This window comes from Bubalus bubalis, chromosome 6, assembly GCF_019923935.1.
Source record: "Bubalus bubalis isolate 160015118507 breed Murrah chromosome 6, NDDB_SH_1, whole genome shotgun sequence".
In the NCBI taxonomy this organism is placed as follows: Eukaryota; Metazoa; Chordata; class Mammalia; order Artiodactyla; family Bovidae; genus Bubalus; species Bubalus bubalis.
In genome coordinates, this window is record NC_059162.1 from 20311945 (window position 1) to 20339151 (window position 27207).

A 27207-nucleotide genomic window follows, 5' to 3' on the forward strand; every position below is an offset into this window, starting at 1 on the left:
ACACACCAGCCCCTCTACTCTCCTTGCACGTTTAGACCAAAAGCAAATACAACTGTATCTTCAGAGAGATATTCAGGCTTTTCTTCCTGCATTCCTGTAGCTGGTTTCACCTTCAGCCCTGGACAGTCATGTAGGGTCTTTGCTGGAGAAAACTTAGGTCTTTCCAACAACAGGCCTGTTCCTCAAAGCAGCAGTTTCAGCTTCTGGAGAAGTTCCCTCCTATTTGCATTCACCAGAGAAGCCAGGGGCCCTTGGTCAAAGCCCCAAATCTCAAAGAAAAATATCAAACCTTTAGAACTAGTTATTTTATTAAATGATATTAATACACATTTCAAAAGGATTTCATTGTTGTTGCCTCTAAAGCATGTACTTGTTTTGTTTTCCACACTGAACACGTGAGAATATCAATCCAACATATCTAATTTAAATCTTAACAGGCACCCCAGCCCATTCAAAAAAAGGAGGGGAAGGAGGGGAGGCAAAAAGGAGAAAAAGCAGTAATTTACAGCAGCTTCAAAACAGTAACAGCTGAAGCTTACTTCTGCATGAACCACTGATAGTGAATATTCTGCAATTAGGAATTTTAGCATATTCACATTATCTAGATAGGTTTGCTGTACCATATACATCACAAACATTGTGTTCCTGGGACTGGAAAGGATGAAAGGCCTATTCTCTTATCATTTTACCCTCCCTGGAAATAAACCAAATTCTATTTATTCTCAACAGAATTTGGGAGGGCAAATGGGAGCAGGGACAGAGGTTGAATCTAAGCTGACTGAAGAGTAAACTTTTACAGAATATTTAAGGACTCAATTTCTGATATTGTATCAACTGAATTTTAAGTGGTACCAGTGTACTCATGCTGTACCCACTGATTCTCTGTCTGTGATTTTACAGTGAGCACCAAGAACCTTAGTAACAACTTCGCATTATCTGTTTGCATACTGAATCATGTCCTTGCCAAGACACACTATGCTATGCTTTTTTAAAAATCTTGTTCTGAGGTTGAAGTACAAAAGTCAGAGCATGGGCATGGAGTTTTAAATCACAGACACAGAAAGAATAAAACCCCTTTGTTTCATGTTATGAATACCAGAATTGTCTTATTTCACTATATCACATATATATACACACATCGTTGTCTTCACTGACTGCTGTAGGCAGATGACCTTCAAGTTAACAAACAGCTGACAGTTACATACAAATCCTCATTTCCATCCTGAAACAAATGGATTTTGTGGCTTAAAAAAACAAAACACACTCCACAGAAACCCAACCCTTAAAGTCCATCATTTATAACTGTACAAGGTCTTCCCTTTCATGTACTAGCTATCATGCTTCTGAGGACAATTAACCTGCCCCAACATTCAGGAAACCACTTTGCTGACCAACCCCCCATTTTCTGATAAAATCAAATGGTCAGAGAGCCTTTTCAAGTAAACGCTACTTTTAGATTAATCGAGAGCAGCAGAAAGAATTCACATTCTTTTATTCTAGAATGAAAAACATCCCACTTAATTTTCTGCAAAAGAAAAAAAACCTATTTCAGTTTTGAGTTAAAACTTTCTCCCTTTACCTCCCCCCCCCACCCCACCCTCACACTCTTTTATACTTGTCTCTAAACAAATGTCTTAGGACTCAGTATAACTGTATTGTTTCTTTGCTTTGCTACACTATATACCTCATCCCACTTACAATGTTGTGGTATCATGCATTTTTATGCAGGGAGAGCTACAGGGCAGAGAGGCTTGAGAAGGTCAAAGAAAGAACAGCTGGCTTAAGACCAGAAATGCATTAGGAAGATGGAGGACTTGCAAGATCCTAACCACAGAAAACATGGAGAGCCCAAACAAGTAACATGGAATAAATTACACAAAAAACACCCAAACTATGATGCACACCTGGTTTGAGCTGCTCTTTTACCTATAAAGCAAGCTTATTCTGAGGCAAAGAATCATCTTCTGTCACTACATAGCCCATGCTCTCCCATCTGTAAAACTTCACTGGGGGAATCCAAAGCAATCCTCACACTTCTAGTTACTTCTACACTAACTTGGAAGAAAATATGAAACTTGCTAGGATTTCCTTTTATAGTCTTTAACTCATCTGGCTGGAGACTACCAGTGTGTACTTTAGGGTAAGACACTAAATAAAAAAATGTAGTAAAGCAACATTCGCTTTTCAGTGTCCCTAAACACTCAAAGTGCAGTGATTGTCTTTTCCCAGTACTAGCTGTAGAAATACAAGTAAGGAGCTTTTCAGTTCAGGGAGGAAAAAAACACTTTTTTTTTTTTTTTTCATGTAAAATTACTAAGGGCATAAACATTTTCTATTGAGAGTGGGAGGTGAGGATAAGGTTTGAGCCTTGAAATGTGACAGGTTGCTATCCATAGAGTGGGGTAAATTTAAACTAATCAGGTCCTCCTGTTTGTCTGCAAGGATATGTATAACATCCATGTGTCACTAAGACAGAGCTGAAGAGGTATAAAGAAAGATGCTACTGAACTTCCTCCTTCAGAATACCAAGAAGAGGGGTGAATACAGGACTAGGTCAAGGGTAAAAGAAAGATAAAGACAAATATTTCTCTTTCCCCAGTTAACTTTTGGTGACAACTACCAACAAATGTCACAACATTAGGGAGGCACCATGGTAAAAATGTCTACTTAAAAAAACACAACTGGGATAATATCTGAGAATGTTTCAGTTGCACCTCTGTATCTGCTGTCAACTACAGTGACTTTCCGGCTAGACTAGAAATGTAGACGAGAAAACTGAGGGAGAAAAAGTCAAGGAAAAAAAAAAGCCAGGAAGCAAGAGCTTGATTCCAGATATGTGAAAACCACCTCAGAAATATGTTTATGACAGACGGCCAAGTCAGATCATACCATCAATGGCTCCTTTCTCTCACTCTCTGTATTGCAGTTACTTATTCTTTAATTTTAATATACCTGGCCCCCTTTATTCTCCTCAAAGGAGGAAAATTCTTTACTAGGATAAAATGAGGTCTGTATTTCCTCAAAGTTGCTGCCTAATAGAAGAGGCTGAATTAAAAAACAAGGGCTTAGACTTTGGGAGAAAGGTCAAGAACTCAACTTCAATATGCCTTTTAAAACAAAACAAAAGAAAGCCCCCAAATAACTTGACAGGTCCGAGGTCCCCCACATTTCCTCCCCTGCAACATCTCTTGGCTGTCAGCAGGCCACAGAGCACACAGGGAAGACAGCCACACTGGTTACAGCAGGTGACTGAGCTGGACAGAGAAGGGGACAAGAATCCCTCCATTGACTACTTGATAAGCCAAGCCCCAAATAACATCCCAACATTGCACATGGTATTATCTGTACTGATGGAAGTTTTATTTCAAATGTAGTAATACTCTTCAATAGATGGGGTAAAATAAGATTTGTCTTCCTCCCCACCCTTCAAACCCCCAGCCAAATGAAGTGGCTTTAGTTGTGTTTCTTTGCCCCCCACCCCCTTAAAATACAAACATCTTGGAAAAGGTAGGTATAAGTGCAGTGGGAGGGAGGACTGGATGGAATAGTGAAATGTAAGCATATATAACTTTTTAATTTGGAAGGGAGGTCCTTTGTCATAATAAAAAAAGGAAGAAAAAAAATAGATCAAAGGAGGGAGAACAAATAAAAACAATGATAATAAACCAAACTCCTACTTCCAATGCTCTCTACTGTTCAAATGCCTTTCCCTTAGTTTCCATCAGTACCTGGGAGGGAAGAATGGGCGTTTTGGTGCAAAGAACGGAGGGCCCCTAGCGAAAGGTGGCCTGGGTCTCTTTAAACTGTGGAAAGGGTCTCTGCTGAGAAAAGGCTCCCTAGGCCGGAAGTCTGGCCGGGGACTCCGCAAGATCATACCACTCCGGTTGATGGCGTCTCTGTGTGAGGGACCCAAGGGGGGGCCACTGCTGCTGTTGCTGCCTCCCCCACCTCCTCCTCCATGGGCTGGGCCCAAGTGCTCCAAAGAATGGGAGGGCAGGCTCAGGCTCTCGCGCACACGGCTAAGGCCGGGGCCGTTGAGGTCCCGCTGGGTGGGGACCCCATGGTCCCTGGGTCCTGGGAGCACCCCGAAATGATCAGCCAGGGTCCCCTGAAGGAGGGAACTATGGTCCTTGGGAAATACTGCCACGGCCCCCGCCACTCCGTGCTCTGCCAGTGGTGGGGTTGGGAAGGGTACAACCCCAGAGTGGTCACCAGGAGGTGGAGGAGGAGGAGGAGCAGAAAAAGGGACGCCACTCCCACCACTGCTGCTATGTTCCCCGGGGGGCGGAGGAGGGGGTGGGGTGGGGAAAGGAACTCCGCCGTGCTCCCCAGGAGGTGGGGCAGCGTGGGCCAGGGCTGCCTCCTTTGCGAAGGGGTTCGAAAGATCCACAGAGGGTAGATGAGTAGGTGCATCTCGAGAGAAGATACCACCATGATCCTTAGGAGGGGCGGGTGGGGCAGATGATGGCCCCACTGGCTCTCTCTGGAAGGGTGTCCCATGATCCAAGGGGGATGGGGGGAGATGATGCTCAAATGTTGAGTTGAAACTGTTGGAACGGAAGCTGCCGACACTTTCCTGAAATTGGGGTGCTCGTTCTTTGTATGGTGCTGTTTTAAAGCCAGTGAGGCCTCCGCTGCCCCCACCCCCAAGGGATGCCAACTCAGAGGCACTTGAGGGGCCATTGTCAAAGGAGCCTCCTGAGGTGCTCAGATCAAACCAACCCACCCTTGAAGCCTCACGCCCATGTCCTCTATTTCCCTTCCCAGGGACTCGGATGGACTCTACAGTCTGTATCGGCTCCCCTGACATCCTCCTATTGGATGCATTATGATAACCCAAGGTTTCTATAGGGGCCCCCTTCTCTTCGGTACTGTCAGGCAAGTCTAAGCAGGAGGAGGAGACTCGAGTCTCTATGCGATAGTGCTCTTCTTGTTGCTGCTGATCGGCGGCCGTCAAGCTGAGCTGGGCGAGGTTTGACAGGCTGACACCATCACTTGAAGTGCCCTTGTTGGGGGCCTGGCCAAAATGTTTATCATCTGAAGGCTTTCGTGAGGCATTCTTAAGCATATTCTTAAACTCAATCGTCGACGTGGTGGAAATGGTAGAGGCCAGGACTTTCTCCACGCCTGACGTGGGTGGGTGGCCCGTGGGAGCGGCAAGGGTGTTCTGCGGAGAGAAAAGGGACCGATGTGGGACTGGGTGAGGAGAGTCTGGGTACTGCTTCTGCGGCAAAGTGAGATGCCCCGTGGCAGACTGAGACAAGCTATTGTGGTTGGAGTCAGGGGTGAAAAATGAATCATTCTTACTCGGCGATGGTGACCGGTCAGACCCCGCTTCATTCCCTCTGACGCCGAAGGCACTGAACAGTCCAGGGGGAGACGAAAGCCGGCCACAGTTCTCACTAGAGTCCAGGAGGGCCCGCACAGATGCAGGGAAGGCAGACTTTACCCCAAATTCTTGACCCCTGTGGCTGTAACTGGACAGGATTGGCTGGTACTCAGTGGTATCAGAAAGCTTGCTTGATTTCAGGATAGACTTGGCTGGTTTCTTCTCTAGGTTCATCATGGCAGATGGTGGAGGCCCTGAATACTCGAAATCTCGGTAATCTTCATCTTCCTGGAAAGAAGTATCTGGATAGAACTTCTCCTGTGAAGAGTCCATCAGAGAAGACGGTCTCTCCATTCCATCGGAAGGCTGCTTATAGGGGGAGTCACTGCCCAAGCCAAAGGGCCGAAACGTAGACACAGAACTGGAGAGCTCTCTGGGGAAGCTTTCCTCTCTTCCAGGGGGTGGTGATCTTGTACTGCTGGGTGTTGAGGACCCAGGGCTAATGATCTTAGAAAGCAGGGACATGGTATCCACACTGCTGGACGTGGGCTTGTCCATCATTTCATCCTGAGTGGGTGTCCCACTCCGTTCATCCCGTACCGGGGTTCCATCAATGTTGTCGACTGACGTGCTAGTAGGGCCACGCTGGAAGTCTGATGGATGGCTTTCTGCTGGAGCACTGGATCCCAAACTGCTCAGGATTGGGATGTTTAAGTTTAAGCCACTGAAACCAGGATTACCTTTTAAGAAGTTGTGGATCTTCATTTCCAGGCTTGGGGAGGTGGACTCTGACTCCAGCTTTGGCTTGGAGGCCTCTGAGGATTGGCACATGGCGACTTCAGTAGGCGGCGCAGCAGGGCTAGCACTGTGGTTACCTGTGAACCCCAGAGTGCTGGAGGGCAGCTTGAAAGTAGTGCTTGGGAGCCCTGGGCTTTGCCCAATGGAGGCCTTGCTGGCTGAAGTTGACGAGACTTCAGAAGTTGAGGAATTAGGAGAATAGCTGAAGCTTTTGGGAATAAAGGACTGGGTATTGGAGGACAGGTTTCTTCCTTTTATGCTAGAGACTGTGGTGTTAGCAGGGGAAGCTGAAGTGCTCTGGGGTGTAGCTTCGCTGGATGGAACTGGGTTCCCAGTAACACTCTGAAGTAAAGATGACAGGCCTGTAGAAACAAAGATTAGAGAAGTTAAGAACAACAACTCCCTACTTTCCAATGAAAACAATGTAGGCTAATCAGATATTCATTCCAGTGGGAACTAGACAGACATTAAAATATGAGATCAAAGGGACTCAGAACAAACAAGTAATGGCTAAATGTCACAGAAAACACTGGTCTGATTTATCAATATAAGGAGAGCAAATTACTGAAATATTTCTAGTAGCCATGAAACAAGGCCAACATGGCAAAAATAAAAGGCAACAGGAAGAGGGAGATTTTAGTGTCAGAATCACTCAGAGTTTAAACAAGACAAAGCAGGAAAAGAAAGGGGGCATAATTATCTGTAAAATAACACTTTAAGCCAGTATTTCTTAATGTTTGGTCTGCGGAATTGTTTCTCTAAACGCAAATAGATATTCTGCCCTATCCTTCCTTTCCAACTTCCGCAACTGTCTCTAATAAGTTAATGTACAGTTATTCTTAGGACAGAGAGAACGACATGCAAATTGCAGGGACTTATGTGACCTGTGATGCTTTTTTTAAGAAGCATATCTTGCTGGATTGGTGTTATATTTGGGGAAACAAGGCTTCGGTTGTAAAATTTTTAGTTGTAGAATGTAGCAATAATAAATATACAAATATACACCAAAAAGCTTATAGAATTAGACCTTTGGGGACACTGATCCTTTGACAAGACGACACACCAATCCCCTTCTTATAGCTTGGAAAATTCAAGGACTATTGGTCTATACATGTTGACACTGATGAGATCCAACTCTGCTCGCTGACAGATAAAACATTCTCAGAGCACCAAGAAAGAATTCTTTGGGGGCAAAGGCAGGCTGAAGTCCACCAAAGCAAACTGCTCCTGTAGAAAATTTCTTGAAAAAATATTTGATAAAGAAATAACAGAAGGTTCTTTATTTAAAATCCAATCATATTTTGGAAAATTTACTCAATTTCTGATCACAAACGAAAATTTTACATACCCTTCACCTGAATTAATAGCTTTCAGTCATATACTAAAACTGTTCCTTCATAATGATATATGAAAGAAAATAATATTTCATTTGATATTTCAATTATTATTTCTTTAAAATTTCAATTTTTATCCTTATTTGCTAAGAGATTTAAGGTCTTAAAATTTTTAAGGTTGTTTCATCTTTGCAGCATTTTCAAATGCCACTGACTTCTAAACAATGATGCATGGCTTTTATTATTATCCAATATTTGAAAAATCCAAATAATTAAAAGTTTATTTTCATTGCCATCCTCCTGAAAAAATATCTGTATTTAATTTTAAATAATCTCCCTGGCTGTACAATTTTCCTCTTCTTAATAGTTTGATTTAATTCTTTTTTCTTTTTTTTTTTTTTTTTAATTCTTAACAGCAACTGCTTTTACCAAAATCAGAAGCCTTGAAGCCCTGGAAAGTGATAATATCTTATGATTTTAAAATGATATTTCAGCATATCTTTCAGATGTTGTGAAATGAATTCTTCAAGAGATCATCTTCTTAACATAGATACTACTCAGATTTCTGATAATAGGGGAAATATTACTCTTACCACTAAATATTACTTTACTTCAATCTTAAACCATACACTATGGTGTCTGCCCACTGAAGTCATTCTTTTGTGCTGAAAATATCATTAAGGGCTGTAGGTGAGACATTGAGAGCAAAGTTCTAAGAGATTTCCTTTATGGTTGTTGAAGAAAGGTATCTATTTAAGTTGTCAGACATAGTCCTTTTAAAAGGTAAGGAAAATTCCACTTTCCATGAGGAACTCAAAGGTGGTGAACTGCCCTGTTACTCCACAAAGTTTTTTTTCTGAGAGTCCCACTTTTTATTCTGTCACAACACACCTAGTTCTGTTCAAATTTTGCCTGATTAGAAGGTCTACATGATATTGTTTTAACAATCTGCTCAAAGAAAAAGCTTCTTAAGATTATGTATTATATCTACAGAAGAAATTAAAATACAAGTGAGTTCATGGTTTTTAATGTAATTACAGAATGGTAATAGAAGAGAAACTAGAAAGGAGAAATCATCAACATGCCCATCTCTCAAACTACTTATCCCTGAAATTAGTAGTGTGAGTTGCACTGTAGCATTAATTCTTTTGCTGGTGCCAATATGTAGAGGTGTGTATTATTATTTAGTAGTATTTAGTCATGTGTAACAAAATTCTCTTATATTGTAAGACAAAGCTCACTATAATACAGTGCTTGGCGGATCCACTTATAGAAGTATAGGAAGTAAGAAAATGAATAGATACCTGTACTGCTGCTCTCTATTCATTTAAAGCGGGATCTCAGCACCACTGACATTCTGGGTTGTATACTTTGTTGTTGGGGTTCTCCTATGTACTGTAGGATTAAGCAGCATCCCTGGCTTCTACCCATCAAATGGAGTAGCTCCCCACCTCAACCCCAGCTGTGACAAACAAAAATGTCTTCAGACACAGCCAAATGTCCCCTGGAGACTTCTGGTTAAGAACTACTGATGCAGAGTAAATTACTATATTGAAGCTGTAATTCACTGCATAATTATACTCAGGTTGGTATTTGAAGGATCTGAGAACAAAGAGCAAGGTAAGCTTTACGAAAAAATGTTAGAAGCAAAAAAAAAAAAAAAGCAGCAGTTTTAGGCACAAAACATAATTAGCAAAGCTGAATAGAGAGATTCAAACAAGGTAAAAGATAATAGGTAGGTTTCCCTGGTGGGAATCTGCCTGCAATGCAGGAGACTTGAGTTTGATCCCTGGTTTGGAAAGATCACTGGGAGAAGGGAATGACAACCCATTCCAGTATTCTTGCCTGGGAAATCCCATGGAAGGAAGAGCCTAGTGAGTTACAGTCCATGGGGTTGCAAAGAGTTGGACATGACTGAGCAACTAACACTTTCACTTTCAATAGGTAGTCAGAAAACAGAAAAAGGTATATCGATAGAGGCCATTTGGACATAAAAAAGGAGATAATCATGTCTTCTAAGATTTCTGATAGCAGACTGATCTTTTTTATTGTTTTTAGTTTCAATTAACATTAAAATATGTACAATTCAACACTTACTCATGTATACTAAGAGTATGGGATAAATAAGTGAAAGAATACTGGACTCCAGTCAAGAAATCTGGCTTTTAGTCTCAGCTCACTAAAAAGACCGATGTGTGATCTTAACCTGGTCACATCACCTCACTGAGCCTAAATTTCCTCACCCAAGGAGGGGATTAGACTAGAGCATATTTAAAGTCTCTTTCTTGACATTTCAAAATTCTATAAATGAGAGGTCATATATGATAAAGAGAATAATGAATTAACTGTATTATATATTTCATGGCTTTAGATTTCTCAGAAATGGTATCCAGGATTAAGCCAGAGACAAACATTCACAGTTCAAATCCCTCTGGCACATGTCAGTTTACCTTGCAGTGCAGGGGCTGACTGTGTCTGGGTTTTGGAAAGAGCAGACAAAATGCTCTCTGGGGTGATCTCCACCTTCGAGAGGATATTTGCCAGAGGGTTGTGAGATGTTGTTGTGGCAGGTGCAGGTGTTTTCAGGCCACTGGTGAGGCTGCTCGGGCTTGTAGGAGTTCCTGGAGAAGGTCTTGATGCAGGACTGACCCCTGGTGGCAGAAAGATCAACTCAAGAATACGCAATTCAAAATGACCTTTAAATGCATGACACTTTCCAGTCACTGAATTGAGTCTGATATGTCTCATAGGAATTCTTCTGTGCATGATCCACTAGTTGTCCATTGCATATACAAAGAAAAAATCTGAAAACTAAGACTTGCTCCTGTCTACTTGGAACACCATTAAATTAGACAAATATCAAGTTTTTTTTCATATGTATTTACTAGCTTTCAGAGCCCCAGTAGAAAGAGATTGGAGAACCAATTTCTTTTTTCTCTACCAAATGAAACCTACACATCAGACTTCTGTAAGTGCTCAATAAATATTGCTGGTTAATTATGATCAGACTTGGTCACTGAATAATTCTGAGATAAGTAAGTTATTTCCTTTTACATGGACTTTTCATTCAAGCAATCTTTACATTTTTACATTTTGAAACACTGGGTTAATTTTTAACAGGAAAAAAGGTATATAAAGAGAAAGTCATTTTTATTTTTTAATATAAACAGGTTTTAGTAAAGAAAAAATTACTGATAAATGAAAGAAAATTTTACATATTTAATGAAAGGAATGCCGATTCCAACAAACAATTTTTTCTAAGACTGAATTTGACAAAGTATAAACCAAAACTAAATTGTGTTGGAAAGACTGAGAAACAATGGGAACTTTCATATAGTTGGTACACAAAATAGTACATCTTTTGGAGATGGTTTTAGTTATAAAAAACTTAAAAACTTACATGCTAATTTTTTTGAGTCTTTATCTTCTAGAAATAAATATTTAATTATTTATGAAGAAATGAAATAATTGGGCTTTTCTTCAAAATAATCAGGATTGGAGAGGACACAGTAGAAACAAGATTGGCCATGTGTTTATACTGTTGAAAATGAGTGATAAGTATATACAAGGGCTCTACTTTGTAAATTTTTATTAAGATTTCCATTAAAAAAAAAAGTCCTATTTAAAATTCCTTTTAAGAAGGGTTGTGCATACATTTTTAGCATCAAGGTTGTTCATTAAGTATTCTTTACAATAGTGAAAAACTGCAAACTCACTAGATGGTCTAATAATAAAGGCTTATATAAACTACTGAATGCTGTATAGCTATCAGATGATGTAGATGAATATTTAATGACTTACAAAAATGTTCATGATACGGAGTTAAATTTTTAGTAGCTGATTTCAAAACAGTACAGTTGTCCCTCAGTATCAATGGGCGGCTGGTTTCAGGACCCCTGAATATACCAGAATCTGTGGATGCTCAAGTCCCTTATAAAATGGCATAGTATTTGCATATAACCTATGCGCATCCTTCTATATACAGTACCTATGTGTGCATATACTTACTTACCACGCCACACTGCTTACTGGATCTTAGTTCCCTGATTAGGGACTGAACCTGGGCCATGAAAGTGAAAGTGCCTAGTCCTAAGCAGGACTGCCAGAGAACTCCTCAGTCTTCCATATACTTTAAATCATCTCTAGATTTAGTTAAAATACACATTACAATGTAAATGCTATGTAAGTAATTGCCAGGGCAAGGCAAGTTCATGTTTTGTTTTTTCAACTTTCTGAAAAAAATTTCCCCCCAAATATTTTCAATCCATGGTTGGCTGAATCCATGGATGTGGAACCTGCAGCTGCAGAACTGCATGGAGACTATGGAGAACCAACTGTACATGCAATACACTTCAACTATTTCCCCTCCCAATGCTTCAATTATTGACAGAAAAATTAATGCAAATATTTTACTTCCCCAAACACATATATATATGCACGCACACACACATACTTGAAAGGTTAATAAACAGAAATGAGTTCCTTTGGGGTGGCAGACTATGAATATTTATTCTTTTATTTTCTAATTTTTCTATAGTGACCATGTATTGTATTTTTACCTTATAATTAAAAAACTACTTTTAATTAGAAAACAAAAACAAAACTCAGATTGATGGGTCAATTAGAAAGATAGAAATAAGCTTTTTATTTTCTTTACTAGGCCTACTTACCAGTATTTTTCATGACTGATGTCAGGCTGCTAAGGATGGAACTGATCTTTGCCAGATCCACATTAGCTAGGTTTGGCAAAGCCAATGCTGGAGTAGGGGAGAGAAGGGATGTGTTCACAGGCTTTGGAAGAGGTGGCGTTGTTGTCATGGTCACAGGTGCTGGAGTACACGAAGAGGCTTTTGAGATACTTTCTGTTGGCTTTGTAGGTACAGCAGTGGATACAGTTGACTTCTCCACAGGTTTTTCCTTCCTGTCCTCTACTGTTTAAAAAAAAAGAAGAGATGATATTGCATCCTACTGCTTTCCAGACTCTGCTTCCAATGCAGAATCACATGTCCTAATATTTCCTAAAATGTACTATGATTTATTAGAGAAAAATAATTCGTGATTTTCTTTTTAAAGTCATACTCTTAATAACTCATGAACCTTCCCACCTTTAGTATCTGCTTAAACTGAATTTCCCAAATGCATGGTTTTTTTTGTTTGTTTTTTTTTTTATTTGGCTGTGTTGGGTCTTAGTTGTGACATGTGGGCTTATGTCCTGAGACATGTGGGATCTTGCTTCCCTGACCAGGAATCAAACATACATCCCCTGAATGGCAAGGCAAATTCTTAACTACTGGACCACCATGGAGTCCCTCTAAAGCATCTTTTATTTTACTTTTTAATGATTTCTTCCATATTAGTATCTGTGTACTGAATTTGTACTTTTCTGGAAGCATGTTATTATTTGGTACACATTTGTGTTTTTTCAGTAATGTTTATGTCATAAACTGTCCTGTCTTTTCTTTGCCGTTAACCTGGGAGCTTCCTAAGAGACAGAAACTCTGTACATACGTTAGTGTACTTACTTTCCTTTGGCTTTCCGAAATTGGTCTACTGGGGGTAAAATCAGACACTAATACAATGTTATACCTCCTGCAATAAGATTGTCTTAATACTTTAAAGGCAACGTATATATGGATAGTGCATCAAATTCAACCTAAGTCAAACTACCTAATAAAAATAATTATAAAAGCTGGGGATACCAGAGAAACAATTCACCCATCCAGGTTAACTGTGTTAATTGTCAAAGTGTGGTTAACAAAATGAGAATCTTGGAATCTTCAAGGTCAAGAGTGACAGAGAACAAGGAATTTCAGCATAAGCGGCCTTCCCTCTAGAGCAGTGCTTGTTCAACAGAAATACAATTCAAGACACATATATAAGTATAAATTTGCTAGTAACCATAGCAAAAAAAAAAAAACAAAAAAAAAACCCCACAAAGTTAATTTTAATAATATATTTTATTTACCTCAATACACCCCAAATATTTTCAGTTTAATAAGTTATAAACAATTATTAATTAGATATTTTCACTCTTTTTTATGGCCCTCAGTTTCTAGAATCCAGTGTGTATTTTGTTTCTGCCACACTATGTGCCTTTTTGGACCTTGGGCCCCCGGGAGCAGAAGCGCAGATTCCTAACCATTGCACCACCAAAGAATTCTCTGAACAGCACAGATTCTTAATCTACATGGCATACCAAATCCTGAACCACTGCTCTAGAGACAATACTACCACCTTGGTGCTCTAATTTTATAAGGATTGAACTACCTTTCTAATATCTGCCGGTGACAGATTTATTGGTGGGGAAAGCAAAACAGATAAGGAGCAAGTGGTCTACTAATCACACAGGACGTACCAATGATTTTTGACCCATCGTCTTCCACATCTGAGAGGTCCATATCTTCCACGTCACGATTATCTGTCGCAGGCTCAGGTGTGGCAGATTTCTCACTCTCTGCATTTGGTGACTGGGATTCCTCACCTCCCATTCCTTGGAAAGGGGACTCAGAGCCAGTTGGGGAGGGAGCATCCACACTTGGGGAAGGGACTGGTGATTCCTCAGGATCAGGAAGGGTTGACTTCAATTGATCCAGCTTTTTCTTTAAATTGTTCACTCGATTAGCAAAGGTTTTATATGCCTAAAAGAGAAAAAAGAGTTTACTCCTCTGAGAAGTAACCAAGAAGCTACCATTCTGACTTGATCAGATTTCTTCATTATTATTAACTGTATCACTGGTATAAAACAAGAACATATCACCTGTCAAGCATGGAACAGTTTCCAATCTCTGCTTCTTCTATTTCCTAAGTCATTACTACCATCCACAGTTACCCAAGGCAGAAACTTACAAGTTATCTGTAATTCACCCTTCCTTGCTCTCTTCGATCCCTCCAGGCAACCAATATTTATCAAGAGCCTAAATGTGCTGGCCAACCTTCTAGGTACTGGAGATACAACAATCACCAAGAAGACAAAAATTATATCCATAAATAAAGCAGTTTGAGAGGTCAAACACTATTGACTTAAAAAAAAAATAAACTATTTTTTAAAAGTTTTAGGTGTACAAAATTACCGTGAAGATAAAATAGAGTTCCCATATATCTTACACCCAATTTCCCCCCTTTTTTTGGCCATACACACAGCATGTGGGATCCTAGTTCTCTGACCAAGGATTGAACCAATGCCCTCTGAGTGGAAGCACATTCCAAACTACTGGACCACCAGGGAAGTTCCCAATTTTCCCTATTATTGACACTTGAGTATGATACATTTGTTACAATTAATAAACCAATTTTGATCATTATTATTATTAACTAAAGTCCATACTTTATGAATATTTCCCCAGTTTTTATCTAATGTTCTTTTTCTATTCCAGGATCCTGTAATTTAGTAGTCATATTTCCTAGGTTTCTCTTGTTTGTGATAGTTTGCTAGATGTTCCTTTCCATGTTTTTGATGAACCTGACAGTTTTGAAGAATACTGGTCAGGTATTTTGTAGATGGTCTCTTAACTGAGCTTTGTCTAATGTCCTTCTCATGATTCGACTGGGGTTATGGGTTGTGGGGAGGAAGACCACAGAGGTAAAGTGTAATTGCCATCACATCACTTCAAAGGTACGTACAATCAATATGATGTACCACTGTTGTTGTTAACCTTGATCACCTGGCTTAAATCCTACTAGTCATCTGATTATCTTAACTGCCAATGTCTTGAAGCTCTGTGTCTTTTTCCTTTTGGTTAAGGGTCTTGGACTATTAAATCATGGAATCATTTCAGCTGGTTGAGCAAGGAGCATTATTTTTAAAATGGGATGGGGGACTTCCCTGGCAGTACAGTGGTTAAGAATTCATGCTTCCAATGCAGGGGGCACAAGTTCAATCCCTGGTTGGGGAAGTAAGATTACACATGCCATATGGTGGGGCAAAACAAACAACGGGTGGGGGGGGGGGTAGAAAATAAAATACTATAATTTAGCTTTTGCTTCTGGATATAACTGAGTAGTTTGTAGCAAAGCAACACTCTTATCAAGAACAAATAGAAAAGCCAGATACATACATATACCTATCTATACACTTTCACAAGCACACACATACACACACGCATTTGAATGTACTGTAGAGAGCCAAGGCAACCAAAACCCAGGTGGCAATTCTCCAGCAGGGGGAAACCATGAGTAAAGTCAAGCTGACATTCTGCAGCTGTCTTTCTCTTAAGAGTTCTGGTGATATGGGGGAGCTAAGCAAAAATCTGAGAATTTAGGCAAAAGGAAAAGGCACAGGGTTACTACTAAATAATATAAAGAAAAATGCAGAACTTTTAAGTCTTGCTGGCCTACAGAAACATTAAAAAAAATTAGAAAGGCCAAAATTCTGATGAAAGAGAAAGGACAGAACTGGCTTAACAATATGCTACTGTTTTTCCTTCAAGATATTTGCTGATAGATAACCAGCAAGAACCTATTGTATAGTACACGGGAACTCTACTCAATATTCTGTAATAACCTATACAGGGAAAAGAATCTGATAGAGAACAAATACATGTATATATGTAACTGAATCACTATGCTATACACCTGAAACTAACAAAACATCAACTATACTTGAATTTAAAAAAACACCACAGTATTTGCTGAATTAAGCATAAAATTTCTGAAAAATAAAGTGCAGTTAAACATAGTCTCGTGGTACAGAAGAGACAAGGATTAGAGTTCAAATCACACAATGAAGGAAGGGGCCTAGTAATCAGCCCAGGCTCTTGGTGGGAAAAATCTGTGATCCAGAAGCTGGATGAACAAGAGAAAATCAAAGGCTTCCCCAAACTGCAATTCAGCCTGAAGCGTGATTATTCAGCCAAGTAATTAATCATACTTGATTAATATGATTACCTCTCACAATATCGCCTAGCAAAAGAAAGGGTGAATCCTTTCTGACGGAAAACAAATCACCAACACTCTATAGAAATATATTTATATACAATGCTCGGTATTCAAGAAAAAATCAGTAAGCATGCCAAGAGATAGGACCAAATGACCTAAAAGAAAAAACATACACAATGAACATACTCAAAACAAGTATATTCAATATTGGAATCATCTGACAAAATCCAAATAGCTGTCATTTACACGTTCAAGAAGATACAGAAAAATATCACCTTGAACAATTCAGTCCAAAATTCATCAGAGCAAGAGCTTAAGGGTGCCTAGGTTAGGTAACAGAGCCAAAATGGAGTAAGGAAAATGACTGCATGGGAGGAAGGCACTGCATGGGAACTTGAAGCCTAAGCAAGATAAAAGAAAGCCTATAGGGCTTCCCCGGTGCTTCAGTCTACCTGCTAACGCAGGATACACAGGTTCAGGATATACATCGCAGAGCAACTAAGCCCTGAGCACACGAGCTGCAACTCTTCAGCCCACGCATTGCAACTACTGAAGCCCACATGGCCCCCCGCCCATGCTCTGGTGAAGAAGCCACAACCATGAGGAGTTGTGCACAACAACTGAAGAGAAGCCCTGCTTGTTGCAACTGGAGAAAAACCCACACAGCAACAAATGCCCAACACAGCCTAAAATAAACTTATTATTTTTTTTTAAAAAGAAAGCCTACAGAGGTGATGGGAGGAATGGAAGTGCTGGAAAATTGGTTATACACATGGGCAATGATCAAATAAGCAATTATGTTGAAGATACGGGGAGCAAGATTTTGCATTTTTTAGAAAAAAGCAATTACAAATTTGGAAAGGAAGAAAACTAGAATGAACCTTGTAGTGTTGGACTGGGACTGGGGACAACAGTGTGAACACATGGTTTCTAACATGTATCGACAGATACAGAAATATATACAGATCTGAATGTGAGTATATAGGTTAAGTATGTATGCATATATTTCCCAGCTCTGTACACTGATATGGTCCGGCAGCAGTGATATCCCAATAGGAATAAATACACCTAGTATTCAGATCTCAGTTTCCGAATACGGTTTTTTACTAAAAGGAACCAAGACTCCTTGGAGAAATGACTGATTCCAAGGCTGGACAGAAAAGTGCAATATGAACTTGGAATACCTTGCTCCAAAAGTAAGGAAACACAAAAAACAATGGGGACATGTCAAAAGAACACAGAAAGCAACTTGAAAGGAGCTCCCGCTGGCCACGTGGAATAATTTGAGCATCAAAATAATTATTTTGTAATGAATTAGTAGTTAGCAATGAATGTAGTGAGTAGCTTCCCTGGTGGCTCAGATCGTAAAGAATCTGCCAGCAATGCAGAAAACCTGGACTTGATCCCTTGGTCAGAAAGATCCCCCAGAGAAGGGAATGGCAATTCACTTCTGTATTCTTGCCTGGAGAATTCCATAGACAGAGGAGCCTGGCAGGCTACAATCCAAGGGATTGAAAAGAGTTGGACATGAATGAGTGACTAACACTTTCACTTTTACATTCTGGAGGCTAGAAGTCCGAAGTCAAGGTACAAGTAGGGCTATGATCCCTCTGAGACTGGGCAGAATTCTTCCTTGCCTCTTCCTAGCTTCTGGTGGTGGCCATCAACTCTTAGCATTTCTTGGTTTGTCAGATGCATCACTACAATACCTGTCTTGGTTGTCACACGACATTCTTCCTGTGCATCCAAATTTCCCTTTTCTTATAAGGACTCCAGTGACACTGGATTGAGGCTTATTCTAATGACCTCCCCTTAACTTGATCACATCCATAAAGTCCCTATTTCCAAGCGAGGTCATTTTCATGTGTACCAAAGGGTTAGGGCTTCATCATTATCTTTGTGGGGGGTACACAATTCAATCCACAGCAATTACCAAGTGAAAACTTTTCAGTGGACAAGCTGAGAAGATGCCATTTATTAATATCTTATTAAGATATCAAAGGGAATGTTACAGGTAGTAAAACAAATCAAACTTGTATGCTAACTGAAAGGATGAAATGAGAACACAATCACTTCTATGATATTCTTACTAAAGACAGATAACCTCTATTTGATCACAAAGAAATATCATATAAATCCAAATTAGGAGACACTGGACAAACTATTTGATTTGTAATCTTCATAATAGTACATCAATGTATTAAATTTCTTATGGTTATGAAAGAAAAAATTACCTTGGAGGAAAACACACATGAAAATATTTGGGGGTAACGGGGTGCCTGCAACTTATTTTCAAATGATTCCCCCCAAAAAGGTCTTCATAATGTACTTAAGATATTTAAGTTTGAGAGTTTTACAAAATAAAGACTGAAAAAAAATGAGAGGAAAAAATTAAAATAGGTTAACAGAATTTCACCATAAAAGCAGAATCCTTTCTGGAGAAAAAAAAAAAAAAGGCAATTCTAAAACTGAAAAATAAGCTAACTAAATTAATCAATGGGTTAAATAATAGGTAAAATTCAGCAGAAGAAAGAATTAATGCATTAGAAGCCTGGTTAGTAGAAAATATCTAGAAGAGAAGCACTGAAGGGAAAGAATGGAAAATACAGAAAGGAACATAAAAAGACATTTGGAACACTGATGAGATCTAATACACAAATTAACCGAGTTCCAAGAAGAGAGGCGATATAATGTAATAGAAACTGTATTTGACAAGAAAACATCCCCAAATTTATGAAAAACATTAAGGCACTTGTTAAGGGTTGAATTATATCCCCTCATAATTGTATACTGAAGTCTTAACCCTATACTTCAGACTATGATCTTATTTGGAGATAAGAGTTTTTAAAGGTAATCAAGTTAAAAGGAAGTCATCAGGATGGGCCTTAGAGCAGTATGACAGGTAGTCTTAATTAAAAGTGAAAATTTAGAAACAGAGAAGGCCATGTGAAGAGACATAAGGAGGCAACAACCGTCTACAAGTTAAACAGAGAAGCCAGGAACAGAACCTTCCCTCACAGCCCCTCAGAAAGAATTAACACTGCTAATAACACCTTGATTTTGGGCTCACAGTCTCCAGAAGTATAAGACAATAAATTAATGTAGGTTTGAGCTATCCACTCTCAGATACTTTGTTACAGCAGTCCTAGTAAATTAATACACCACTGATTCAAGGTTCTGCAAACCCTAAATCAGATGAATGAAGACCACACCTAGGCAGATCACTGTTTTAACTACCGAAGACCAAAGATAAAAAGAAAATATTAACAGCAACTAAATGCAGTACAATAGAAAAGTTTAATAAACACTAAATAAATGTTGATGACATGAAACAACTGTAAAATCTGTGTGTGTATAATTAAAATATATAACAACAAAAACATAAATCTGGATGGTGGATATAGCTCCTTTGATGATATCTCCAAGGAAACTATGAAGTTAAAGATCTGAGCAGAGATTTCAGCAGTGCCCAGTGCCAGGCAGAGTTAAGAGTTCATGCAATAAGTTAGAGAGGCTTAGTAAACACCTTTACTTCTTATTAAAATGCCACAAAGGCCATAGATTAGGAGTAAGGACCATATTCTAAGACTAAGGACTATGTCCAAACAAACTCATCCTAAGAAAGCCTAAAACCAAAGCCTTTACATCATAGTAATCCACAGATAATTTAACTAATTGCCAGGAAAAAAAAAAAAAACCCAAAAACATTTGTTAAAGGAAAATGACACAATTCAGAGTTTCCACAAGTATCACTCAAAATGTCTCCTATAAAATAAATTCTTAGACATGGAAAGAGACAACATATAGATATGATTATGACTAAAGTATACACGCACACACAAATCATAAAACAGTCAATAGTATACCTAGAGATGACCCAGATACTAGAATACATACATAAGGTTTTTAAGACAGTAATTACAAATCCGTTGAAAAATTTTTAGGAAAAGATGAAGAACAGATGACTAGACTGGAAATCTCAACAAAGAAAAGCAACTCTAAGAAAGAACCAAATGAAAATTCTAGAACTGAAAAATACAGCAGACTTCACTCAGTGGAATAAAGAATATTTGAAGACAAGTGCTTCCCTGGTGGCTCAGGGGTGAAGAATCCACTTGCCAATGCAGCAGACGTGGGTTCAACTCCTGGGTTGGGAAGATCCCCTGGAGAAGGAAATGGTAACCAACTCTAGTAATCTTGCTGGGAAAATCCCATGGACAGAGGAGCCTAGCGGGCCACAGTCCATGGGATCTCAAAGAGTTGGACACAACTTGGCAACTAAACAACAAATATTAAGTACCCAAAAATTAGTCCAGTGAGAAAAAGGAATGAAAGAGCAGAAATCTAAGAACACATGGGATGTATAACTGGAGTCCCAGAAGGAAGAGGAATGAAAAAGAAGAAATATTTTAAAAGATAATAGTTGAATAGGTTCTAAAATTGATTAACAGTATCAAACCACAGATGCAAAACGCTCAGTGAACCCTCTTTATCCCTCTGCAGCAGGATAACTACAAAGAAGAAATCTAGGCACAGCTGACTTCCATTACAACAATGGAAGACAGGTAAAGGAACGTTTTTTGGTAATGAAAGAAAAAAAAAAATGCCAATTTAGAATTATTTATCCAGTGAAAATATTTCTCAAGAATGTAAAATAAAGACATTTTTAAGATTAAAAACTGAGAAGTTCATCACCAACAGTTCTGCGCTACAAGAAATGTTAGACTTTAGGCTGAAGGAAAATGATCTTAGATGGAAATATGGATTTGCAAAAAGGAATGAAAAATACCAGAACTGGTAAATACAGAGGACTATTTTCCCCTTAATTTCTTTAAAAGTCTACTGACTGTTTAAGAAAAATAATAAAAATTGTATAAAATATACATAAGTAAAAAGTTAACAATGGCATAAAGATCTTAGGGAAGGGAATCTTATTATTGTTTCCTGCTAGTCCTGCAGGGGACATGGGTTCGATCCCCAATGCGGGAAGATTCCACCTGCCATGGGGCAACTAAGCCTGTGTATCACAACTACTGAGACTGCGGCTCTAGAGCCCATGCTCTGCAACAAGGGAAGCCACTGCATTGCGAAGCCTGCACATGGCAACAAAGAGTAGCCCTGTCTCTAGTTGCAACTAGAGAAAGCCCACGTGCAGCAACAAAGACCAAGCACAGTAAAACAAAAAAAAGAAAAAAGTCTAAATAAATAAATATTCATCTTAAAAATAAGAAAAAGTATAGGAAATAAAATAATATCAAAGAAAATCTCCCAGTGTATTGCATATAACAAGAGCAAGTTTTATTTTGTGAAATTTTAACTGTATGTGCGCATATACATGTTGTAGGTCTCAGTTTCCAAGTAAAATCTTTCTTTCTGTGGTCAAAATCTTTTTGAAAATATCGTTTAAAGGCTTAAGTGTTTCCATATAAGTCAACCCAGATTATTTAAATAACCTACTCACTTGTCTCCCTGGCTCTGCTGCTGCTGCTGCTGCTGCTAAGTCGCTTCAGTCGTGTCTGACTCTGTGAGATCCCACAGACGGCAGCCCACCAGGCTCCCCTGTCCCTGGGATTCTCCAGGCCAGAATACTGGAGTGGGTTACCATTTCCTTCTCCGATGCATAAAAGTGAACAGTGAAGTCGCTCAGTCGTGTTCGACTCTTAGCAACCCCATGGACTGCAGCCTACCAGGCTCCTCCGTCCATGGGATTTTCCAGGCAAGAGTACTGGAGTGGGGTGCCATTGCCTTCTCCCTCCCTGGCTCTGATAGTCTCCTATTCTCCATTCTGCTATCTTGATTCTAAAATGCAAACCTGATCACATCACTAGCAAAATTAAAATGCTACAACTGTTTCCCACTGCTTTCAGGGTAAAATTCAAAGACCTTAGAATAAACATACACCTTTCAGGACCATGTTCTTGACTCCCTCTCCAGTTTTATTTATCACTTCCTCATAAATGCTCACCTATAAGAAACAACTTTCAGGCTCACCAATTTTGCCATGCTCACGTTTATTCCCATGCTTGAGAATGAGAATAAGAGCTTTCATTCAGCTAATTACTGCAACTTCAGAGTTTAGCTCCTTTTGGGAAAAATTTTCTCCATATTCCCGATCCCCACTCCCACATTAGCTCAAGTACCTATTCAATCTGTTCTCCTATCACCCTATAGTTACCTTTACTACAGTTTTTATTATACAGAATTGCAATTGCATGTGCTCAATGAAGGGCTTCTTTGGTGGCTCAGTGGTAAAGCATCTGTCTGCAATGCAGGAGACACTGGGTAGGGAAGATCCCCTGAAGCAGGAAATGGCAATCCACTCCGGTATTCTTGCCTGGGAAATACCATGGACAGAAGAGCCAGGCAGGGTGCAGTCCATGGCGTTGCAAAGAGTTGGACATGATTTAGCAAAGAGTTGGAATGACTGTTAGCTGAATAAACTTCTCCCAGCCATTTGCTGTGGATCCTCCAAAGCACACTACATCATTTTATATAATTTCATAAATAAGTGATGATGGTTCACTACTCAAAAATCATAAAATGGTCTTTTGAGTAAAAATGGTAAACTGACCACTCCCATTTAGTGTCTCTCCCTCCTGGAACACCTATAAATGACTAGTAATGCAACACAAAAGTATAAACCAGCAGCATACCCGAGAAAAAGGTTTCTACAAATTTTTAGAAAACAGAACGAGCTGTAAGAGTAAGAAGTGATGAGGGGTAAGAAGTGAGGGTGGGGAAAAATGAGGTTAGGAATATGCAGAAAGGAAGTTACACCTGGGAAAGATTCTGTCTTGCAGAATCCCTGAGAAGTTTTGATCCAAGAAACAATGAGTATAAAACAGTGGAATGAATAGAGGGGTTGAAATTAGAAATTAAAAGTGTGAATACCCAACACTCAATACCAACTCCTCTGCAATCCTGATGTGGCAGGTAAGGCACTATGCCCCAGGCAAAAAAATATGAATTCTTCTCTAAAGAGTTACAGTATCCTGGCAAAAAGATTCCAGCCTTCTGAGATTTAGGACTCCTCCCACCCTAACAGCCAGCTCCTTATCTACACAGACTTTACTATACTTGCAATAAACTCAGATAATTCCTATCTATGTACAGAGAGCTTTCACAATCAATTTTTTCATACCTCATTCTTAAATATGAAAAGACAAAAGAGATAGTATCTGATTTTTAAGAAAATCAGAATCATAAAAGAGAAAAATCAAGTTAACTAGAGGAAGGAAAAAGACTCTAGATCTTCCAGAAAGCAGAACAAAAAGATCAAGGTTGATGAAACATGAAAAACACAGGACACCTAGAGGATCAACCTAGGAAGTCTAACATTTGATTAATCAATTTCCAAGAAAAAGGAGATAAAGAAATTATCTTAGAATTCAGGCTGAAAAAGCCCTCCAACTAACCCATAATGAATGCAAAACAAAACCTCACCTGTAAATATATCATTGCAAAATGTCAGAACATCACAAAAAATACCCCTAAATGCTTCCAGAGAAAAAACTTTCACCTACAAAGACCTTACAAAGATTTCATATCAACAACATTAATGACAATGGACTAATGCTTTTTAAGCTGTAAGGGAAAATGATCTTCAACCAGCCAACCTATCAGAGCAAATGTAAAAACAGAATAAAGACATTTTAAAATAGAGAGACCCAGAAAAGTCATCCTTCACAAACTCTTCTTTTGGGAAATTAATAGAGGATATACTCTAGCAAAACAGGAGAGAAAACCAAGAAAAGAAGACACGGAAATTGGCAAATAGAGGCCTCAGCTCAGAAAAGCAGTGAAGAATAGTCCTAGGATGAGATCTAGAGATCTAAAATAGAGCAGAATACAAGCTCTGATAGGAAGGTCTCTGGGGGAAAACACGGATTTGGAATATCTGATGGGATACAGAATCTAGAGAGACAAAAAAAAAAAAAAAAAAAAAGCTAAAGGCAAACAAGAAAAACAGAAATTCTAGGAAAAAACAAAAACTCTCTACTATAACCAAGTTACTATAAAACCTTGTAGTGAACAATGTTCACACAGTTATGGTGAGTGTTTTTTGCTTATTAATTTTCAGCCTTTAAAGCAAAGAAGACTTAATTATAATTATATGGTGGAATATAAGTATTATCAACCCAGAAAATGTAAAAGTATAGTTTAGTGATGCTGAGAAACTGAAGGGACAGAAGAAAATAATGGGAAAGAATAGGAATGTTATTATTTTAATTTTATAAAGTGGGGAACCTAGAGTAAGTGCTCAAAAAAATAGTAAATTTAGTATTTCAAATTACAGGATAATCAACAGATTTTAAAGTTATAATGATACTGGGAGAAGAGGCTAGGGAGGTGACTATAAGCTAAATCGTCATTTGTCACATGAAGAAGTTAACAGATATTTCCTTTTTTTTTAATTTTTGGTCATGCCCCACAGCAAGTGGGGATCTTAGTTCCCCAAACCAGGGATCAAACCCATGTCCCCTGCAGTGGAATAATGGCATCTTAACCACTGGATTGCTAAAGTCCCAATGAATATTTCTTATACAGTATAAATCAAGAAAGAATAATATGAGTACATAATTCAGAAATATAGAGGTAAATACCAGAAAAAACAGCTAAATGAGTTAAAAGAAACTGTGTCTAAGAAGTGGGATTCGTTGGATATAAAGAATTATATACTGGGAATTCCCTGGGGGTCCAGTGGTTGGGACTCAGAGTCTTCACTCCCAAAGGTGTGGGTTCAATACCTGGATGGGGAACTAAGATCCCAAAAGCTCCACAGTGTGGCCAAAAAAATAATAATAATTAAAGAACTACATACTCTAATAACCATGTGTGCATGCATGCTCAGTTGTGTCTGACCCCATGGACTGTATGTAGCCCACACGCTCCACTGTCTATTTTCCAGGTAAGAACACTAGAGTTGGTTGCCATTTCCTCCTCCGGGGGATCTTCCTGACCCAGGGATTGAACCCATGTCTCCTGCATTGGCAGCAGATTCTTTACCACTAGTGCCACCTGGAAAGCCCCTCTATAACCGTATATAGTGATTAAAACTAAAAAAAAAAAAAGTACAAAGCAGTTTCTTTCAAGAGCCGTTACAGACAAATGTCCAAATATCAATCCCTCTTCCAGTTGAGGTGGGGAAAAACAGGGTCCTTAACTGAGCTGATGAAATTCAGTAACAATATTTCCATGTAGCTTTCTGGGTTTAAAAAAAAGTATACATACTTCTGCCCAATTTTATATTTTGTAATAGTAACGTGGCACATAGCCACTGAAAAACTGAGACATAAGGCTCTAGCAAAGCTTAATGGTCTTTAGCATCAGAAAGACCTAGGTCTTTTTTTTTTTTAAGATTTATTTATTTGGCTGCGTCAGGTCTTAGTTGCAGCATGTGCAAATCTTCAGTTGCGATATGGAACTCTTATTTGTAGCATGTGGTATCCAGTTCCCTGACCAGGGATCGAACCCAAACCTGCTGCATGGGGAGCATAGAGTCTCAACCACTGCACCACCAAGGAAATCCTCAGAAAGACCTAGGTCTTAATTCAGGTGGCTTCACTTGCTAGCTATATTACGACCTTGTACAAGGTTGCTGCTGCTACTGCTGCTAAGTCACTTCAGTCGTGTCCGACTCTGTGCGACCCCATAGAAGGCAGCCCACCAGGCTCCCCCGTCCCTGGGATTCTCCAGGCAAGAACACTGGAGTGGGTTGCCATTTCCTTCTCCAATGCATGAAAGTGAAAAGTCAAAGTGAAGTTGCTCAGTCATGTCCGACTCCTAGCGACCCCATGGACTGCAGCCCACCAGGCCCTTCCGTCCATGGGATTTTCCAGGCAAGAGTACTGGAGTGGGGTGCCATTGCCTTCTCCTGTACAAGGTTACTAGCCTTCAAAAGTAACTTCTTCATCTGTGAACTAGAGAGAATAATGCTTATCCCTATAGAGTTAAATAACACCTACAAACAGTCACAGATATACAGACAGCAACTGATGTAAGACAGTATTAATCATTACTTACATTGGCCACCACTTTTACTTCTTTGTACTGTGCTTCATAGAAAATTCCAGCATTTTCCAGTGCTTCTGTTAACGACGGTCCATTTTTCACCTGCTTATCCAATCCATTCACGAATTCCTCCAGCTTGGCACTTGCCTCTTCAAATTCTTTGGAGAATTTCTTCCCACCTGTCTTATCTAAAATAACAAGAGGAAGTATTCTATATTTTCTTAGTTTCATAGTTACACCTTAAAGAAGCTTCCCTAAATCACACACACAAAAAAATCACAAAACAGATTATTTAAATGTTTCATGTGATCCTGCTAGGTTGAAGCAAGAGTGCATCATGAAGGCGCTTGTAATTAAGATAAAGAAAGTTCAAATAAATGAAAGTTTGCTGATTGCTTTAATTCACAAATCTGATGTCACACTGCTACTTAGGAATAATGGAATGAGGCTCAATTCTGTACACTTACACACCATTAACTTTTTTTTTTATTACCATTAACTTTTACACTATAGATTATAATAAGATGTATCCCTTTGAGGAAAAAACAGAGGCTCAGAAAAGTCAAGATAAAGTGACCTCTATGTGTATCATGCTTAGAAATTCTTTCCTATCTGGAAAAGATCCTTGGTAATTTGAAATTAGAAAAGTAGCATGAATTGTTTTTCAACAACAGTGACATTACCATCTTTTACTTATTCTCCTAAGTACTTTTTGCCCAGTGATGTTGGAATAGGGCCTTAGGTATAGATATAAATTTAGGCTCTGCATTTTATTAGCTGTGGAACTTGGGCAAGTTTCTTATCGCCTTATGAAGTCTCAGATTTCTTATGTACAAAGTGGAGGTTTTTAACATGCTTCTG

The 27207-nt window shown here is 39.1% G+C and overlaps 1 protein-coding gene across 8 annotated transcripts in view; it reads right to left on the reverse strand.

The window, feature by feature from the left end:
* Positions 1-290: 290 nt before the first annotated feature.
* The window catches only part of RPRD2 (regulation of nuclear pre-mRNA domain containing 2), a 95344-nt gene continuing 68427 nt past the window's right edge, over positions 291-27207 (reverse strand). For 2 of the 8 annotated variants that reach the window (XM_025287901.2, XM_044944406.1), the window contains 6 exons: positions 26359-26534; positions 13817-14099; positions 12132-12392; positions 9912-10112; positions 5308-6489; positions 5079-5167 (listed from right to left, as the gene is read on the reverse strand). In XM_025287901.2, the coding sequence (XP_025143686.1) occupies positions 5079-5167; positions 5308-6489; positions 9912-10112; positions 12132-12392; positions 13817-14099; positions 26359-26534 (2192 nt within the window). Of the gene's footprint in view, positions 6490-9911; positions 10113-12131; positions 12393-13816; positions 14100-26358; positions 26535-27207 lie in introns of all 8 variants that reach the window. The other 6 variants (XM_025287899.3, XM_025287898.3, XM_044944405.2 and 3 more) reach the window with 4 other exon arrangements.